General features: G+C 37.2%; 1 protein-coding gene across 3 annotated transcripts in view; it reads right to left on the reverse strand.

Annotated features, from left to right (window-relative positions):
* RNF13 (ring finger protein 13) overlaps positions 1-22,418 on the reverse strand; it is a 152,883-nt gene that overhangs the window by 13,060 nt on the left and 117,405 nt on the right. For all 3 annotated transcript variants that reach the window (XM_028488721.2, XM_024131810.3, XM_055083843.1), the window contains one exon: positions 16,804-16,897. In XM_028488721.2, the coding sequence (XP_028344522.1) occupies positions 16,804-16,897 (94 nt within the window). The remainder of the gene's footprint in view (positions 1-16,803; positions 16,898-22,418) is intronic.

Raw genomic sequence — 22,418 nt, forward strand, 5'->3', positions numbered from 1 at the left:
GATGGGAATAAAACACAGACCTACTAGAGCATGGACTTGAGGATATGGGGAGGGGGAAGGGTAAGCTGTGAGGAAGTGGGAGAGTGGCATGGACATATATACACTACCGAACGTAAAATAGATAGCTAGTGGTAAGCAGCCGCATAGCACAGGGAGATCAGCTCGGTGCTTTGTGACCACCTAGAGGGGTGGGATAGGGAGGGTGGGAGGGAGGGAGACGCAAGAGGGAAGAGATATGGGAACATATATATATGTATAACCGATTCACTTTGTTGTAAAGCAGAAACTAACATACCATTGTAAAGCAATTATACTCCAATAAAGATGTAAAAAAAAAAAAAAAAAAAGAAATACAGTACAGGTTTCCCCTGCTATCTGAAAGTAGACTTTTATGAAAACTTTCATAAGCCAAAACGGCACAAAGAAGCAGTGACCTTAGGACACGTTTTGCTAATGGATGCACGTAAGTTGAGATGAAGCGCAGATGCTCACAGAGACAGCTCACACCGGCCTGAGGCTGAGATGCTGAGTGTAGTTCCCGGGGAAGGAGCTGGGGGCGCCGTTCCCAATGCTCGGAGTGCTCGCTGCCTTCTACAACGGCTCGTTGCAAAACAAAGGCCGAACACTAGTTGTGCTTTTCACCCTTTTTTTAATAAAAATCCTCTTTGGATTTCTTTCAGTTAGCAAACACAGGTACTAACATAGGTCTTTCAAAAAAGCAAAGTGGCATTAAGCAAACTTTCAAAAAGCGGGGGATACCTGTTTTGTGATGGAAAGTCATACCTCCTATGGAAATATATATAAATTACATTTGCCCTATCTCCACTGGATTGACAATTCCTTGAGAATGAGGGTCACATTTCTTTGTAAGTTTTCTAAAATGTCCATTACAATAACAGATACATATTGACATTTACTTGGCAAATACCACGGACTATATACTAAGGCAGAGCTTAGAGGAAGAACTGGGACTTCAAGGTTAACAAAACAGGGAAAGGAACTAAAACTCCAAAAAAGCTACCCAGAAGTATGTGGGTGGAGGAACAGGAGGCAGTTCCTCAGGCTGGAATGTAAGATGCAAGGAAGCGAACAGAGGGTGAGGCTGGGGGTAGAAGCAGGGGTCAGACCATGAGGTCCCTAGGCCATGCTAAAGTGTAAGTCTGACTCTATTCTTACATATCAATGAGGCTCAGAATAAACCACAGAAGTTCTCTTACTGTATATAATTATGGACAGTAAGCTGCTATCTCTAACGCCAAGCACAATGGCTGGTCAAACACATGTTGACGGAAATGCGAAAGGAAAAGCAGTTCTGGACATACTGAATTTGAAGACTGTGTACCCAGGCAGAGATGTCTATTAGTTAACTGGATATGTGGAACTGGAGCCTAGGAGAAAGGTCTAGGCGGGAGACAAAAGTATGCAAGCCGCCAGGAAATAGCTCACTAGGAAAAGGCAAGGGCTAAGGAGATAATAACCTGAGATAAAACCCATAGATCTGTGCCTGACACACAGGAAGCTCTCAAACGTGTGCTATCATTTTAAGCAAGCAGTGGCCCAAAGGGTATACGGCAGCAAAGGAGATTCCCACTTCACAGGAGAGGACTGAAAAGACTGGTGACTGACTGTAGCAGCGCTCCTGAGTGCCTACTCTACCCACAGGCATCCAGGGCTGGAAACACGGCGCAGAAGAAGAGGGGTTACTGAGGGCAGTGAGTTGCACGTGTCAGTTCCAGGCAGGCAGAAAGCAGAAAAAAGCTGAGACTGTCTGAACCACAAAAAAGCTGAGACTGTCTGAACCACGACATGCCTTTTTTTTTTTGAGGGCAGAGACTGTAACCTAACTTTATAAAATAATTCCTTATTGCTTCTTTCAGAGCGTAACCACCATGAAACCATTTAATAAACATTTCTAAATTAGTAAAATAAGTCTTAGAGGATGATCAGCCTATGAAAATTTGCCAATATAATACCATTTGGGAGAAAACTTCTTTAAATAAAAAGTCATACAATAGGTCATGAATAAAGAAGCCAAATGAGGCAATATATGTGAAAACATTTCCCATAACAGGGAGTTATTAAAAAAATGTAATTTTACAGTTAGAAAAAGCATAATTCAGAGTAACTGTAAGAAATAATCCAGTAGGACACAAAGGAGACACTTACATAACAACTTCAGATTTCTTTTTCTTCAGAAGTTAAGGTATCCTGAACATCTAAGCTGGCTGGTGAAACTGCATAGATTTTATGGCTAGCATGAGACTAAACTTGCTTAGTTTGGGTCCATAATAATTTGTATTTGAAAAGACATGATTTTGCATTACCTTCTTCTCATATCTTAGTGAGGTACTTTCTGCAGGTATTATCAGAGAGGTAGGTTAAGTGCTCAAGTCACACATTTAATCACTAATAGAACCAGGTCTTTTGGTTCCATATCCTGTATTCTTTCCACTGTATCATTTTGCTGATCCTCTAAAAGTTAACTGCTAACTTCCTCACTGCTGTGGGGGTTCATAAGAACTATTTACATTACTTACATAAACCCACCCCTCCAACTAGTATAGCTTTGATACGAATTGCTAAAGTTTACCTGCGGTAGAAGGAAGCCTAGGAACCAGCTACAGGAAAGGAAATGACTTGTGATTCTAGTGGAGTTTTACAGCTGTCTATAATTCCTAAAATGGAATGATTTCTACCAGGAGAGGAGGTAAAATAATTAACATTCCTCACTGACTTCTACTGGATTTCCCTTTGGACGTAAGATCCAGTGAGAGTAGGTAGTTTCTTCCTTTCTTTACTTTTTTTAAATTAGAAAAGCTTCAAACATCCACAAAAGTATAATGATATATACCATTATACCACCTCATGTACCATCATTGAGTTTCAACAGTTTTCAATATTCTACTATTTTTGTTAGATCTGATAACTTCCTCTGCTTTTTTCCCTGAAGTATCAATATTTAAAGCAAATTCTGAGACATATCATTTTATCAACACATACTTTAGTATATATCTCTAAAAGATAAGAATTTTTAGAATTTGTAATCACAATACTATTACACACCTAACAAAATGAACAGTAATTTCTTAATATCATCCAATACCCAAGGCATATTCAAATGTCCTCAGTTCTCTTAAAACTGTCCTTTTGCAGATCATTTATTCAAACTAGGATCCAAACAGGGTCCAAACACTGCATCTGGCTGATGACTTGTAAGTCTATTTTAATCTAAAACTGCCCTGCACTCTTTGCACACCTTATTTGTTAAAGAAATGGATCATTTGTCCTGTAAATGTGTCTGCATTTGGGATTTGGGTGATTGCATAGCAGACTGTTAAGATTGCTACAGCACTACATCAATCATTCTATGTTCACACCAAAAATTCTACTGGCTCAATGATACCCTGAAGCAAATCAGAAAAAAAGCACCACTTCCTCAAGGTACTTTACTGCTCTTTGCCCCCCAAATAATTGTTATCACAAATATAAAAATCTCTGATAATGAAGAATGAATGAAAACCTCCCAGAGTTGTGCAATGTACAACCTGTACAATCGTATGTTGCAGCCTGGATTGAGAGTTCTTGGTGAGATAACTTCCCACAAGTAAGAAAAAGTGGGTGGGATTTCTTTTGGATAAACTGGATTATTTCAGTTTATACTTGAAAGGCATAGAGAACATCAGTTTTCAACACTATCATTATCCTTTGACAGTGATGAACTTGACAGGCTTTTCATACTTTCAAACTGTGTAGCGCCAAGCATCTGGACTAAGAAAAAATATTCAAGGTTACTAAGGCTTTTGGCAAAGGATTAACTTTTTTAAAAAATGTAAATGGTCTCCAATGCTATGTTCATGTGGAAACCATCGATTTTATCCTTTTCATAACTATGACAAAATAGTTTGACTTTTTCACAGACAATAACAACTATCAAAATGTGTTTAGTCTGCCACTTCTAAAAAATTCATCCAGTGATTGGTTCTAAATTTTTCATAATTTGGCTTACAATGAAATGATCATAGGTATGCTGAGAACAAAGTTTTACACTGTCAAATCTTTTGTGCAAATTGAAAACTACTGTCAGTGGATACAAAAGAGGGCATATTAGCAAAGGTTTGGAACTCTACCAGCTGCCGGAAAGTTTAATATTTTTAGGACTAGGATAACTAAATTTAAATGGTTTGTGACTTAATTATAATTTGGAGCAAGTAGCAAATATCTGAATTCCTACTAAGTAAGTGCCATGCTAGGTATGAATGTTTCTTAAAAGTTAAAAAATAATACAACCTATGCAAAGAAAAATATCTTCAAGATGTAGACTAATAACAAATAATTTAAAAATGTGAGACCCAAGTCATTTATGTATTAGGAATTCACAAAAAGATCCATTAAGTCAAAATGTTTTCTAAACTATTAATTCAATAGTTAAAGAAACTAGTGTGAGATCTTTTGTTAAAACTTGGAATGACAGTTCCTTTTTGACTTATACTCACTACTGCATCCCCAATGTTTAGGTAGAACAGTGTGTCCAGAGCACAGCAAGTGCCCAGAATATATTTATTGAATGCATGAATAGATATTTAAATCTGGAATTTATCATACAAGTTAAGGTATAAGTTACTTAAGGGCAGTATTTCTTAAAATACTTAAAAGTATTAATACTTTAATACTTAAAAGTATTTCTTAAAAGCAGCTTTATATAGCAAAAATAATATTAACAAATAATTTTGTTGGCACTAAACTAAATGAAGACCTCATGAAAAGACAGGTAGATCTCATCAGGCCTAAACCTTTCTAAGAATACTGGACTGACCTGGAAATGTGTAAAGTAGCAGGAATTCTCATTTACCTCTTGTAGGATAGCAAGTTGGTATAAACACTTTGGAGATTAACTTGGCACTATACAGTAAATTTGATGATATACATACTCTATGACTCAGCTGTTTCACTCCTAAGTAAATAAATCATCTAGAAAAACGCCTACAACCAAGGTGGTATGAAGCAGAAGTAGTAGTGGAACGAGAAGGGCAAAGGGGAGACTTCCAGTTTCTGGTGTAGCACATAAGGATCTTGGAAAAAGCTCACAACAAGGAAAAAGCTAAAAAAAAACTGAAAATCAACAACTCTTTTTAGATCTATTGAAAGACTAAGGTCACAGAGAAAACTGCCTCCCCCCGAATTGGACAGACAGATTAGCAGATATAGAGAATCACAACCTACTAGAGCAGAAGCCCAGGAGCAAAAGACTGTGGAAAACAGCGCCAGGTAGAAAATCATAAACTGTAACTGATAAACTGCTGGAGGCTCAGTGTAGATGAGTTTGAGAGTTTAAAACTCTAGGGGAAGTTTTCTGGTCTCGCACGTAAGAAGCAGAAGTCATGATTCTGCCATAACAAGTAAAAAACTGAGCAAACTGAAAAATCACTAATTCTTCTTAGATCCATCAGAGAAATTAACTCACAGGGCAAACTGCTGCCCCCCACACTGGAGATACAGACAGGTAGATACAGAGAATCACAACTTATCATAGCAGAAACCCCTGAGCAGAAACTTCCACAGGAACCAGTACCAGGGTAGGAAAAACTGAACTGTAATTGATGAACTGCTAGAGGCTCAGTGTGTACAAGTCTGAGAGTTTAAAACTCCAGCGGAGCCTGAACATTTTTTGCGGGTTTTATCTTGTGGTGCTCTACCAGGTTCTCACAGTGAATGGTGGAGAAAAATCCCCTTGGGCTTCTGGAAGGGGAGGGGAAAAGCAGCCACTTTAAACTATGCCAGGGCATTCTGTTCTTAACAAGCCTGCCCTCAAGGATAAACTATCGTAACCTATTAGGGTTTTTATCAGAGTCTAACCAACATGGAGGAAGGGAAAAACCCAACTCCAACCTCTCCAGCCATCAGGTCACACTAAAGGCTGGGAAAAAACCGAAAGGCACTTGTGAAGTTCACAGCCCAAAGCCGACAGGCTCACAAAAAGATTGAGACCTACTCATAGGATTATAGAATGCCTCCTGTCCCCCACATCGCACCACCACACCACCAATGGCCTACTTAATGGAATTCCTTTCACTCAGAATATCATGTCCCACTTTTCCAACAAAAAATTACAAGGGATACTAAAAGGCAAAAATCAACAGTTTGAAGAGAAAGAGCAAGCATCAGAACCAACCTCAGATTCGGCAGAGAGGTCAGGATTGTCAGATCGTAAATTTAAAACAACTCTGATTAATACGATAAGGACTTGAATGAATAAAGCAGACAATATGCAAGAACAGATGTAGGTAATGTAAACAGAGAGATGGAAAATCTAAGAAAGAATTAAAAAGAAATGCTACAGATCAAAAACATAAACAGAAATGAAACATGCCTTTGATGGGCTCATTAGTAGACTGGACACAGCTGAGTAAAGAATCGCTGAGCTTGAAGATATGTCAATAGAAACCTCCAAAAGTGAAACGCAAAAGAGTGGAACAAAACAAAACCCAATATACCCAAGAACTGTATAACAACTAAAAAAGAAAGGTGTTGCATGTGTGTAATGGGAATAGCAGAAGGAGAAGAAAGAGAGAAAGGAACAGAAGCAATATTTGAAGAAATGATTGAGAATTTCCCCCTGTTAATGTAGGACAAAAAAACACAAATCCAGGAAGATGAGAGAGCACCAAGCAGGAAAATGCCAAAAAACACAAAACCTAAGCCTATCATATTTAAACTGTAGAAAATCAAAGATAAAAAAAAAATTTTTCTTGAAAGAAGCCAGAGGGAAAAAAACACCTTACCTTTACAGGAACAAAGATAAGAATTACACCTGACTCTCCTCAGAAACCAGGCAAGCAAGAAGAGAGTGAAGTAAAATATTTAATGTATTGAGGGGAAAAAATCCCCACCAACCTAGAATCCTGTACCCTGCAAAATTATCCTTCAGAAGTGAAGGAGAGGAGTGATGTCAGCAAGATGGCAGAACAGGAAGCCTGCCCTGGGTCTGCCTGCCACCATGGAGACTTAACATTAACAAACAGACCAAATGCCTCTCTGAGAAATCTAGAAAACAGTTAAAAGGTTCCTGCAACAAAGGCAAGGGTGAAGCCAACAACATCAAAACCCGCTAAGAAAATTCATTACACTGTCCACTCTCTTGCACCAGAACCTCTCTCCCCTGGGAGGAAACCCCCAACTCCTGTATTCTACCTGCTAAGGGAAAGGTATAGAATGTATGCCCAATGTCAGAATTTTAGAAGAAGGGCTGCCCAAGGGAGCGGTTTCTATCTTGATGTATCCAAGTACTGACAAGAATGGGGTGCCAGACTATTGATCTCTGAGAACAAAGATGATAAACTATGCACTAGGGTCTGCAGTACCACAGACACACACTAGATAGAAGCTCCAGTATCACAATTTACTCCAGAGAGGCTGCAGTCTTACATGCAGACACTGGGGGAGCTCCTGAGTAGACCCTATCCTCACTTGAAGACTTAACTATAAGGCTACCACAGTCACAATATGGAATTGGTGAAAAACATACAGATAAATGGGGCAGAATAAAAGCCCAGAAATAGAGCCACATAAATATAGTCAACTGCTCTTTGACAACAGAGCGAGAAAGGATAATCTTTTAAAAAATGGTGCCAGAACAATGAGGCATACCAAAAAATTCATCTAGATAAAAGAGAACTTTATCAGGGACTTCCCTGGTGGTGCAATGGTTAAGAATCCACCTGCCAATGCAGGGGACACAGGTTCGATCCCTGGTCCTGGAAGATCCCACATGCCATGGAACAACTAAGCCTGTGCGCCACAACTACTGAGCCTGAGCTCTAGAGCCCACGAGCCACAAATACTGAGCCCGAGCTCTAGAGCCCACGAGCCACAACTACTGAGCCCGTGTGCCACAACTACTGAAGCCCGCATGCCACAACTACTGAAGCCCGTGCACCTACAGCCCATGCTCTGCAACAAAAGAAGCCACAGCAATGAGAAGTCCGTGCACCGCAACAAAGAGTAGCACCCACTCACCGCAACTAGAGAAAGCCTGCACGCAGCAACAAAGACCCAACACAGCCAAAAAAAATAAATAAACAAAATTTTTTAAATTCACATTTAAAAAAAAAGAGAGAACTTTATCATTGTGATAAATGGCATTTTTTCATTTTTCTGATACTGAATATAGTTCCCTATGTTATACAGTAAATCCTTGTTGCTTATCTATTTTATGTACAGTAGTTTGTATCCGATAATCCCATACTCCTAATTCCCTCCCTCCTCTCCCTTTGGTAACCATAAGTATGCTTTTTATGTCTGTGACTCTGTTTTGTATATAGATTCATTTGTATTATTTTTTAGATTCCACATATAAGTGATATCATATGATATTTGTCTTTCTCTGCCTTACTTCACTTAGTATGATAATCTCTAGGTCCATCCATGTTGCTGCAAATGGCAATAGTTCACTGTTTTTTCATGGCTGAGTAATATTCCACTGTATACATACACCACATCTTCTTTATCCATTCATCTGCTGAAGAACACTTAAGTTACTTCCATATCTTGGTTATTGTAAATAGTGCTGCTATGAACACTGAGGTACATGTACCTTTTTGAATTAGAGTCTTCGTCTTTTCTAGATATATGCCCAGGAGTGGGATTGCTGGATCATACAGTAGCTCTATTTTTAGTTTTTTAAGGAACCTCCGTACTGTTCTCCACTGTTCACAGCCACTGCACTGTTTTACATTCCCAGCAACAATGCACAAGGGTTCTTATTCTTCCACATCATTGTCAATGTTCTTTGAAGCACAAAACCTTTGAATTATGATGAAGTCCAAATTCTCTATTCTTTTTTTGTTCATGCTCTTGGTGTCATAATTAAGAACACACTGTGGAACAGTATGGCAGTTTCTCAAAAAGTTAAACACAGAATTGCCATATGATCCAGCAATACCTCTCTTAGGTACTTACTCAAAAACTGAATGCAGGAACTCAAATATACTTTTACACCAATTTTCAGTGTTATTCACAATGGCCAAAAGGTGGAAGTAACTCAAGTGTCCATCAGCAGATAAATGAATATACAAAATGTGGTAAATTCATACAATGGAATATTATTCAGTCATAAAAAGCAATGAAGTTCTGATACAAGCTACAACATGGGTAATCCTTGAAAACATTATGCTAAATGATATAAACTAGACACAAAAGGACAAATATTGTATGATTCCACTTACAAGAAATATCTAGAATAGGCAAATTTGTAGTGACAGAAAGTAGACTAGAGGTTATCAGAGACTGCTGGGAGGTGGGAATAGGAAGTAATTGTTTCAGAGGTACAGAATTTCTAGAATGATGAAAAAGTTGTAGAAATAGAGAGTGCAAAACTGCAAAAACATTGTGAATGTAATTAATACCACTGAATTGTACCCTTAAGATGGTTAAAATGAAAAATTTTATGTTATATACATACTTTACCAGAATAAAAAGAAATATGAAAAAAAAAGAATCTGGACATAGATGTTACACCATTCCCAAAAATTAACTCAAAATGGATCACAGACCTAAATGGAAAAGACAAAACTCAAAAACTTCTAGAAGATAACATAAAATCTAGGTGACCTTGAATTTGACAGTGAGTTTTTAGGTACAACACCAGAAGAATGAACCATGAAAGAAAAAAGCCGATAGGAGGGACTTCATTAAAATTAAAAACTTCTGGGCTTCCCTGGTGGCGCAGTGGTTGAGAGTCCGCCTGCCGATGCAGGGGACGCGGGTTCGTGCCCCGGTCCGGGAGGGAAGATCCCACATGCCGCGGAGCGGCTGGGCCCGTGAGCCATGGCCGCTGAGCCTGCGCGTCCGGAGCCTGTGCTCCGCCAACGGGAGAGGCCACAGCAGTGAGAGGCCCGTATACCGCACACACACGCACGCGCGCGCGCACACACACACACACACACACACACACACACACACACACACACAAAGTCATGGAGGAACCTTAAATGCATGTTTGCTATTCCAACTATATGACGGTCTGCAACAGGTAAAACTATAGAGACAGTAAAAGATCAGCGGTTGCCAGTGGTTTGTGGGAAGGAAAAAGAAAGGGATGAACAGATGGAGCACAGGAGATTTTTAGAGCAGTGAAACTATTCTATATGATACGGTAGATACATGACATTACACATTTGTCAAAATGCATAGAACTGTACAATGCAAAGAGTGAACTCTAATGCAAACTATGTACTTTAGTTAATAATATTTCAATATTTATTCATCATTTGTTAACAAATGTACCACACAAATGAAAGATGATAATATTAGGAGTATTTTAAGAGGGGAGGGGCATATAAGAGCTCTCTATACTTTCTGCTCAATTTTTCTGTAAACCTAAAACTGCTCTAAAAATAAAATCTATTAAAAAACAAAAATGTTTTTTAACAAAAGGCAGGGGCACTGTGTTATTCTAAATGTCAATGTCACAAAAGACAAAGGCTGAAGTTAACAAGTCTAGATTAAAGAAACCCAAAGAAATATGATAACTACATGCAGTAAGTGATACTAGATTGGATATTATACTGGAAGAAAAATTATTATAAAGGAACCTATTGGAACAAATGACAAAACTAAAAAAAGGAATGAATTAGATTAAAACAGTCCATCAACAAATTTCCTGAAGTTGGTGACTTAAATGCAGTACCACAAAAGAATCTCCTTATTCTTAAGAAATACACATGAAAATATTGAGACATAAAGGATCATGATGCATATAACTTACTCTCAAATTATTTAGATGAAAAATTTTATATACATACATACATACATAAAGAAGGAGAGCAAAAATGATAAAGCAATAGGTTGCCTCCAAAAACTCATGTCCACTTGGAACCTGTGAATGTCCCTTATTTGGATATAGGTTCCTTCCAGATGTAATCAAGTTAAGATGAGGTTACAATGGATTTGGGTGCTCTTATAAGAAATGGAAATCTAGACACACACACACACACACACACACACACACACACACACACACAGGGAAAAAAGCCACGTGAAGATGGAGGCAGAGACTGGAGTTACGCCTGCCGCAAGTGAAGGAAAGCCAAGGATTGCCAGCAACCACCAGAAACAAGCCAGAGGCAAGGAAGACTCCTTCCCTAGATTAGGAACAACACAACCCTGCCAACACCTTGGGTTTGGAATTCTAGCTTCTAGAAATATGAGAAAATAAATTTCTATTGTTTTAAGCCACCTAGTTTGTGGTACTTTGTTACAGCAACCCTATGGAACCTAATATAGTAAGTAATAGGTAAATCTGGGTAAAGGGTATATGGGTGTTTTTGGACAATTCATGCAAAGTTTTTTTGTCCTCTTAACAGACTCTTTCTCAGAACAAAAAAGTCTTTTAACTTTGAAGCAAAGTTTTTCTAAGTTTGAAATTATTTCCCAAAAGGTTAAAGACGAATACAACCAAGGACTTGAACAGACATTTCTACAAAGAAGACAGACAAATGGCCAATGAGCACATGAAAACATGCTTAACGTCACTAATCACTAGGGAGATTCAAAGCAAAACCACAATGAGATACCACGTCACATCCATTAGGGGATGACTATTATCAAAAAAAAAAAAAAACCCCGGAAAATGACGGCGTTGGCAAGGATGTAGAAAAACTGGAACTCCTGTGCAGTGCTGGTGGGAATGTAAAAGGATGCAGCCACTATGGAAAATGGTATGGTGTTCCTCAAAAAATTAAACAGAGAATTACCATTTAATCCAGCAATTCCACTTCTGGATATATACCCAAAAGAACTGAAAGCAGAGACTCAGACAGATATTTGTACCTCTATGTTTATAGCAGCATTATTCACAATAGCACCCAGGTATCTAGCAACACATGAATGGCTAAACAGTATGTGGTATATACATAGAATATTATGAATATTACTCAGCCTTAAGGAAAGAAATTCTGACACATACTACAACATGGATAAACCGTGAGGACACTATGCTAAGTGAAATAAGCCAATCACTTATTATTTTACTTATATGACGTACCTATAAAAGTCAAATTCATAGAGATAGAAAGCCAAATGATAGTTGCCATGGGCTGGTGGGAGGGGAAAACGGAGAGTTGCTGTTTACTGGGTGCAGAGTTTCCGTTTGGGAGGGTGGAAAAGTTCTGGAGATGGATGGTGGTGATGACTGCACAACAATATGAATGTAGCTAATGTCACTGAACTTTACACTTAAAAATGGTCACAGTAGTAACCTTTATGTTATGTCTATTTTACTACAACAAATACAATAGTTGTATGTATATGTTTAGAGGTAGGGTGGCCTTGACAAGCTGATTTTAAATTTACATGGAAATTCAAAGTGTCAAAAATAACTAAACATTGTTAAAGAAGAGCAAGGTGAGAGGACTAACTCGATCAGATATCAAGACTTACCATAAACCTAGAGTAACTGAGAGAGTGTGGTATTGGTATAAGGACAAGCAATAAGACCAACAGAAGTCCAGAAACAAGCTCACACACACGGACACCTGATTGTGTCAGAGGTGACCAACACTGTGAACAGTGTATTTTTAATACTTAGCTCTGGGACAACTGGATATCCTTATACAAAATATCAAATTGGAAATAACTTAAATTGGGCCCCCATTTTACATAAGCAATTTAGGTAGACTAAATACCCAAATATGAAAGGCAAAACTATAAAGCTTTCAGAAGATAATATAATATCTATGTGACCTTAGAGTATGGAAGAAGTTCTTTTAAAACATGCAAAAACACTACCATAAAAGAACTTTAGGGGACGTCCCTGGTCGTGCAGTGGTTAAGAATCTGCCTGCCGATGCAGGGGACACGGGTTCGATCCCTGGTCCAGGAAGATCCCACATGCCGCAGAGCAACTAACCCCTGCACCACAACTACTGAGCCTGCACTCTAGACCCCGCAAGCCACAGCTACTGAGCCCACATGCCACAACTACTGAAGCCCGTGCACCTAGAGCCCGTGCTCCGCAACAAGAGAAGCCACCGCAACGAGAAGCCCGCGCACACCAACGAAGAGTAGCCCCCGCTCGCCGCAACTAGAGAAAGCCTGCACACAGCAACGAAGACCCAACGCAGCCAAATATAAATAAATAAACAAATAAATAAATATATTAAAAAAGAACTTTACTCCTGTGAAAACATAAGCGACAAACTAGAAGACAGTTAAGACACAAAAAATCAGTGAAGAAGTGATTCGCCACACACCACAACTCCAGGGTGGGGTTGTGAGAACATCTGAAGAATTCCTCCTACATGTAAAAAGCAGGGGAGGATAACCCAACAGGAAAATGACATGAAAGGTGCTTCACGGAAGTGAAAATCTAACTAGAAAATAAAAATATAAACAGGCACTTAACCTTACTGACGAGGAGGGAAATGTAAATTAAAACCACTATGAGCTCTCTTTATAAACCCACTGGATTGGCTAAAATGTAAAGGGCTGTCAGTACAAAATATTGGTACATATGTGGGACAACAGGAACTCCTATACACTATTGATGGGAATATAAACTGGTACCATCATCACTTTGAAAAAAACTTGGTATCCAATAAAACTGAAGACACATATATCCTAAGCCAGCTAATCTACTTCTAGGTATATACTCTAAAGAAATTCATGCTCATATACACCAGGATATATGTACAAGAATGTTCTTAAAAGTATGGTCTGTAATGGCCCCAAACTGGGGAAACAAAACAGAACACTGAATACCAACTATACTTCAATAAAAAATAAATAAAAAACAAAACAAAAAACCCAAATGTCTATTAATAGTAAAATGGATAAATAATATATTTATACAAAGAAATAAAAGTGAATGAACTACATATACATGTAATAAAGTGGGTTAATTTCACCAAGAAAATTGTTAATAAAAGAGGTAAGACCAAAAACGCAATTCAAAAATAGGAAAAGTTAAATCATATTGTTTTGGAATCCATACATAGGTGACAAAACTTAAGATAAAGGCAATGAAATGATTGTCATAAGCCAGCATACTGGTTACTTCCAGTGAGGAGGAAAGGATTACAATCTAGAAGGGGACACAGTAGTTTCTGCGATGCTAGTAATGTTCTGTTTCTTGAACTGGATGGTTCCAGAAAAATGTCTTATATACCTTCCTGTATACATGTTATACTTCACGTTTTTTTTAAAATGTGAAGGTATGGTAAGGATGAACACCACTCCATACAGATGAACATGGCTAGAGAAAAACACACAGTTATGCCGATTGGTTCGTAACTCTGAACCTGAAAGGGAGGTTCAGGCTCCCAGGCAGTGTTTTCTATTTCTCTGGTCCATCTGCCCCTGTACTCTCCCAGAATAACATTTTATACCGTTCTGTTCTTAAACCTCCAAAATCTCCTCCCCCATCCTCAGCTTTCAGTTGATGATTGTGTTTCCTACTTCACTGAGAACAATGGAAGTAAAGAATATTTCCACAGCCTGACCACCATAAACACTACCAGGATTTTGCACCCACATATTCTACTTTCCCTTAGCTCGGCTCTCCATGCTCCTATCTAAGGCCAATCCACCTATTTGTACACCAGATCCCATGCCTTCTTGCCTTCACAAAGACATTATTATAGCAATTCTCCCATCTATCACCTACGTCATCAATTTCCTTCAGCAATACGCTATTATTTCTTAACGAAACTTCCCCTACCAGCTACTACACTATTTCTTTGCTCCCCTTTGTAGTTAAGTTTCTTGAAAAAGTTGTCTATAGTTACTGTTCCTCTCCTTCCATTCTCAAACCCACCACAGTCAGGTTTTTGGACGGACCACTCTGTCAAAACTGTACATCACAATAATAACTTCTAATGGTCAATTAGTTCTCATCTTACTTATCAGGAACATCTGACACAAGTTATCTATCACTCCTTGCTCCTTAGAGATTTGCATCACTTGGTTTCTGGTACACCACTCCTCCTGATTTTCCTCTGTATAACTTAGTCACCCCTTCTCAGTCGCCACTGCTGATTCCTCTTCTTCCTTACTCAACGTTGGGATGCCCCAATATGTCTTTAGTATTCTGTCCATCCACACTCATTCTCTTGGTAATCTCATCCAGTTTTATGACTTAAACACATCTTTTTATATCAATACTTCCAGTTCAGACCCCTCTCTTAAACTCCAGACTCATTTAAATGTCTAGTGAACATGTGAAATTCCACATGTCCAACACTGATTTCCCAAATTTCCTCCCCAAACCTGCTCCACAATCCTTATTTCTATTTAAGGCAATGCCATCCTTCCAGTCACTGAGACCAAAAAATCTGGAGTCATCCTCGTTTCGTCTCCCCGGAACTGGTCCATCAATAAATCCAGTACATTCCACCTTACAAATGTATCTAGAATCTAAGATCTCTTCACCCCCTCTACTGTTGCCACTCCAGTCCAAGCCACATGCGTCTTTCACTTGGATTACTGTGACGGCCCCCATCTGGTCTCTGCTTACACCCTGACCCTCTGCATCCTATTCTTAACATAGCAGCAAGAAAGGCCCACTCAACTTTTAATTTAGATCTTATCTTTTCTTTGCTCAAAATCCTACAATGGCTACTTATCTTACTCAGAAGAAAAGCCAACTATGAATGCCCTTTTTTAGCCTACGACAATATCAACATCATTTTTTTTTACTCTTTTTTTTCCCCCTGGTTTCAGGAAACATAAAAATAAACACACAAAATGGAGCCTAAAAACGTGATTCCTAAAGCCAGTCCTCAAACTGCTTTATGGATAACTTTTACTTAATCCACACTGTATGATGATAGCACACTGCATTTTTAGGAATGTCGTTATTTATTTTTTAACGTGATTTTCCTATTTATTTGTTGTTACATTTTATATTTTTCATAAAATATGGCTATTATAAATGGTAGGTTTTTTAAACATTTTCTTACTTGGAAAAATAAAAAATTTGCAGAACCAATTTTTTTTTTAATGAAGTATAGTTGACAGAATTAAGTTTCAATGCCTTCTCTATTTCTCCTTTCCACTCTCTATGCATTTTCTCTGCTGAATTAAAAAACACAACATTTTTACTGGTACAGAAATGGAAAATTCTGGGGACTACTGGCCAAAAAGATTTAATACGCATGTGCCTACACTAAAAGCTCACCAAGCATAAGCAGGAGAAACTACACTGCCTAGAGTATGAGACCCATGCCCCTCCCCAGCTCCGTTAGTGCTGGCTGTGAGACATTAAATTTTTTGCCTTTCTGACCCTCTATTTCCTCATCTATAATGCCCATTATAGTACCCATTTCATAGAAATATGAAAATTAAATGAGATGATACATTTACAATATATTGACACATAATAGCTATCTACTGTGTTTAGTTATTAACACAACACCATAGACTATGTGTTTAGTTACTGCAATGTTAATACAGTGGTGGTGTAGGGTGGGAGAGAGAGTGGGAGGCAGACCAGTAGGAGCAGACCACCCCGGTGGAGAGAAGTATTTTACCTACTGATGTTTTAGAACTTCTGGCACATGGGGATAATAAAAAGCATTTTGGTCAGTTTCATTATTGTTTTTAAATTCTCTGAAGACCATGTACCCCCTTCTTGCCTTCACCAGGATAAACCACAGCAAAAGACCATCTTCCACATTCACTCATTCATTATAAACTGAGTGTCAGGCATAGGGCATGGCAAGGACTCAGAAGGTTGCATTAGCGTATAATCACCATGTATTATTAAATAAACTAAGGGTTTTTATTTAGAAAATAAAAATATTCACTTACCTTTTTTGAATTTATGTATAGGGAGTTTCTTAAGCTGATCTTTACGAAGTCTGTTTCTTCTAGCTCTATGTCTATCCTGGACAAATTTTGTGATCTAAAAATAAAAGAGAAAAAAAAGGGAGTCAGATATTAAACATGCAAATAGAAAAAGACCATTAAAATAACAAATGTCTTTTATGTCTCTAGATAGCTGCTACAAATCAATTCAATTTATTTAAACCCTAGTCATGAGACTATTAATTAAAATATCCATGGTTAGTTATCATTAGTGATTAGTTAGCCCATAAATTATCCTTTGAATTTTTATTCAATGACCTAAATTATCTTTAATTTACTCTGACAAAAACGTTATAAATAACATGTAACTATTTGTTGGCAAAAAAATAAATGGTAGATTCCAGGTTACAAAGACTCCACTGGATCAAAAATGGGGGGGTACGGAATTTCTGTAAGTTACAAACTAATACAATTTTCAAACATAATGTGCATTAAACGGCACTTTCAGTGGTTCTAGCAGCAAAATGGGCAGAACTAATACAGAACACCTGTACTATAAATATTCAGAAATATCAGATAAATATACAAAATATTTTAAAGTATAAATTGCTATGCTTGCAAGAATAAAAAGGAAGTCCATGGGACCAGAACCAAATGCCAAAAACAAAGTCCATAAAAGAAAATTTTGACAACTTTGACTACATCAATGTTAAGGACTTCTGCCCCCAAAAGATACTGTTTAAAGATAAAAGACAGTTCACAGACTGGCAGAAAATATCTGCAAATTGCATATCTCATAAGGGATTTCTATCCAGAATACATAACGAATTCAAAATTCAATAATAAGAAAACAAGCAACCCAAGAGAAAAAAATGGGCAGAATATCTGAATATACACTTTGCTACTGAAGATATACAGATGGCAAATAAGCACTTGAAGAGATGTTCAACATAATTAATCAAGAGAAAAATGAAAATTCAAATCACAAATACCACTATATACCTATTAAAATGGTTAAAATGAAAAAGACTGACTATACCAAGTGTTGGCAGGGAAGTAGAAGAACTGGCACTCTGATACACTACTGAAAGGACTGTAAAATGGTACAACCACTTTGGAAAATAGTTAGGTGGTTTCTTATAAATTTAAACACATATTTACCAAATGACCTAATCATCCCACTCCTACTTATATTTAGTGAATAGAAATGAAAGTGTATATCCATGTAACAACTTACATACAAATGTACAAAAAAGTCTATGTCAGCTTTATTGGTAATAGCCAAAAACGAGACACAACCCAAATGTTCATCAGCGGGTACGTGGATAAACAAAACTGTGGTATAGTCGTACAATGGAATATAACTTGGCAATAAAAAGTAATGAATATCAATATATTCAATAACATATATGAATCTCAAAATAATTATTCTGAGAGAAAGAAGGCAGACACAAAAGAGTATGTAATTTATGATTCCCTGTATATAAAGTGGTAGAAAATGCACACTAATCTACAGTGACCAAAACCAGATCTGTGGTTGACCAGCAATGGTGTGGGGGGAGACATGAAGGAAAAATTTGGAAGAGGTGAAAGGGAGTGATTATCACAGAGTATGAGGAAACTTTTCGAGCTGATCTGATATTTTATTATCTTAATTGCGGTGGTGGTTTCTCAGGTATACATATGTATGTCAAAACTTACCAAACTCTATAATTTAAATGTGCAGTTTATTAATATAGTCATCAGTAGATGTTTATTTTAAAAATTTAATAGTAACCACTAGAAAAAAACAATATAAGCTTTCAAACTAGTAGGAAAAAGGGAGAAAGGGAGAGAGAAAGAGAAAAAAAGTTGAGTAATCCAAATCTGTATAGTAGAAAAAAAAATAGAATAAAAAGTAAACAATAGAAATTAGTCCAAATCACAAAAATGCAAATGGGGTAAATTCACCAGTTTTTTTTTTAAAGAGTATATCATATTGGATAAAGAAAAAATTCCAACCATTCACAAGACACAAGATTAAAACTTAATGACACATTAAGACAAAAGTAAAGGTAAAAAATACAGGGATAGATACAATTATATCATGACAATACTAAGTTAAAGTTGGCATATAAAGTAAAACAGGATATAAGACAAAAATCATCATTAGGAAATAGTTATCACAATGATAGAAAGGACACTTCACCTAAAAAATGACAAAATTATGGGAGAAATACACAAATTCACAAGCTCAGTAATTTCTAAATCAAGCAGACCAAAAAAAAAAAAAAAAGTAAAGACCACAGACCTATGACGCCCAATATGGTAGCCATTATATATATGTAGCTACTGAGCACTTGAAATGCGGCTGGTCTCAATTGAGATTTGCTGTAAAAGTATAAAATACACAACAGTTTGCAAAGACTTAGTATAAAAAGAATGTAAAACATATTTTATAATTATTTTATTAACTGAATGTTGAAATCCATTTTAGATTTATTAAGTTAAATAAATACAGTATTTAAGTTCATCTCACAGAAATATTTCCTTTTTCCTTTTCTAATTTGGCTACCAGAAAACTTTAAATTACAATAAATGTGGCTCACAACATCGTTCTATTGCATAGCACTGCTTTAGAAAACAGAGGAGTGCAAAAAACCATGGACAATTGCAATTGCAATGACTGAACAGTTCTGTGAATATACTAAAAACCACTGAACTATATCATTTAAATGCATCAATTTTATGTTATGTGAATTATATCTCAATAAAACTGTCTTTAAAATAATAAAAAAGAAAGAAAGAAAAAAAGACTGGAAAAGACAAATTCCCAAGCTCAAACTAATGTACATATATAAAACTTTGGACCCCACAATTCTTTTCACCCATATGGTGGGGAATGTTTACAAAATTTAACCACAATTACCATGTCTCTTCAGCACCTGGATTCTAAATAACTTGAAAATAAGATCATGAACTGGCAGATGGAAGCAGGTGGAGCACCAAACTTGGTGAAGAAAGAAATAGAACCTTCTCCTTAACTACTGAATTAGACTGCCTTACCCACCCAGATATAGACAAAGACAATCAGGAATGGAGTAGGCCTTTCCCTCACCCTCCCCTAGAACTGCAGAACCAGTCCTGGAGGAGCTGAAGACAGGTTCACCTCAAGAGAAAGATGAAGCTGAGCCAAGCATGCCCTTATTTATTCTTCCCAAATGTACCACACAGATAAGGTACTTCATCTCTCCTAAGACCAAATGAGTAGAAGAGTAGGGAAGGGCTAGGAGTATTACTAACTGAGTTTCCCATTCACATGGATGGATACATCAAAAGTGGTAAAGAAATATCCCACATAACAGTGAAAAAATTTTTCTCAATTTAAACCAACTTAAAAATATTCCTTATCAAAAGTAATGAGTTACATACAGCAAAAGTGATTGTTAAAGAGAAATTTATAACCTAAAGGCATATACTATAAAGAAAAATGAATAAGTATTTAGCTGATCAAGCTAGAAAAAGAAAAGCAACGTATCCAAGACAAGTAGACAAAAGAAAACAATACTGCCAAGAGCAGAAATTCATGAGATAGATTAAAAAGGAGAGTAAATACATTAGGATGTAAGTCCCACTGGAATGTAAAATACTTGACATCAGAGATTTTTACCTATTTTGTTCACTGAGGAAACTTCACACCCTAGAGCAGTGCCTAGGTAAAGAGGTGCAGAATAAATATTTGTTGAATGAAAGAAAAAAAAAGAAAACTCAAAGTCCACTTCTCTGAAAGACAAACTTTTTTTTGAATTTTACTTTATTTTTATACAGCAGGTTCTTATTAGTCATCAATTTTATACACATCAGTGTATACATGTCAATCCCAATTGCCCAGTGCATCACACCACCATCCCCACCCCCCCGTAGCTTTCCCGCCTTGATGTCCATACATTTGTTCTCTACATCTGTGGCTCAACCTCTGCCCCGCAAACCGGTTCATCTGTACCATTTTTCTAGGTTCCACATACATGCATTAATATACAATATTTGTTTTTCTCTTTCTGACTTACTTCACTCTGTATGACAGTCTCTAGATCCATCCATGTCTCAACAAATGACTCAATTTCATTCCTTTTTATGGCTGAGTAATATTCCATTGTATATATGTACCTCATCTTCTTTATCAATTCATCTGTCAATGTACATCTAGGTTGCTTCCATGACCTGGCTATTGTAAATAGTGCTGCAGTGAACATTGGGGTGCATGTGTCTTTTTGAATTATGGTTTTCTCTGGGTATATGCCCAGTACTGGGACTGCTGGATCATATGGTAATTCTATTTTCAGTTTTTAAAGAAACCTCCATACTGTTCTCCATAGTGGCTGTATCAATTTACATTCCCAGCAACAGTGCAAGAGGGTTCCCTTTTCTCCACACCCTCTCCAGCATTTGTTGTTTGTAGATTTTCTGATGATGCCCATTCTAACTGGTGTGAGGTGATACCTCATTGTAGTTTTGATTTGCATTTCTCTAATAATTAGTGATGTTGAGCTTTTGATGTGCTTCTTGGCCAACTGTATGTCTTCTTTGGAAAAATTTCTACTTAGCTCTTCTGCCCATTTTTGGATTGGGTTGTTTCTTTCTTTAATATTGAGCTGCATGAGCGGTTTATATATTTTGGAGATTAATCCTTTGTCCGTTGATTCGTTTGCAAATATTTTTTCCCATTCTGAGGGTTGTCTTTTTGTCTTATGATTTCCTTTGCTGTGCAAAAGCTTTGAAGTTTCATTAAGTGCCATTTGTTTATCTTTGTTTTTATTTCCATTACTCTAGGAGGTGGATCAAAAAAGATCTTGCTGTGATTTATGTCAGTGTTTTTCCTATGTTTTCCTCTAAGAGTTTTAGAGTGTCTGGTCTTACATTTAGGTCTCGAATCCATTTTGAGTTTATTTTTGTGTATGGTCTGAGGGAGTGTTCTAATTTCATTCTTTTACATATAGCTGTCCAGTTCTCCCAGCAGCACTTATTGAAGAGACTGTCTTTTCTCCATTTTATATCCTTGCCTCCTCTGTCATAGATTAGTTGACCATAGGTGTGCGGGTTTATCTCTGGGCTTTCTATCCTGTTCCATTGATCTATGTTTCTGTTTTTGTGCGAGTACCATATTGTCTTGATTACTGCAGCTTTGTAGTATAGTCTGAAGTCAGGGAGTCTGATTCCTCCAGCTCCGTTTTTTTCCCTCAAGACGGCTATGGCTATTCGGGGTCTTTTGTGTCTCCATACAAATTTTAAGATTTTTTGTTCTAGTTCTGTAATTGGTAATTTGATAGGGATTGCACTGAATCTGTAGATTGCTTTGGGTAGTATAGCCATTTTCACAATATTGATTCTTCCAATCCAAGAACATGGTATATCTCTCCATCTGTTGGTATCAGCTTTAATTTCTTTCATCACTGTCTTATACTTTTCTGCAATACAGGTCTTTTGTTTCCTTAGTTAGGTTTACTCCTAGGTATTTTATTCTTTTTGTTGCAGTGGTAAATGGGAGTGTGTTCTTAATTTCTCTTTCAGATTTTTCATCATTAGTGTATAGGAATGCAAGATATTTCTGTGCATTAATTTTGTATCCTGCAACTTTACCA

Source organism: Physeter macrocephalus, chromosome 1 (genome assembly GCF_002837175.3).
Source record: "Physeter macrocephalus isolate SW-GA chromosome 1, ASM283717v5, whole genome shotgun sequence".
In the NCBI taxonomy this organism is placed as follows: Eukaryota; Metazoa; Chordata; class Mammalia; order Artiodactyla; family Physeteridae; genus Physeter; species Physeter macrocephalus.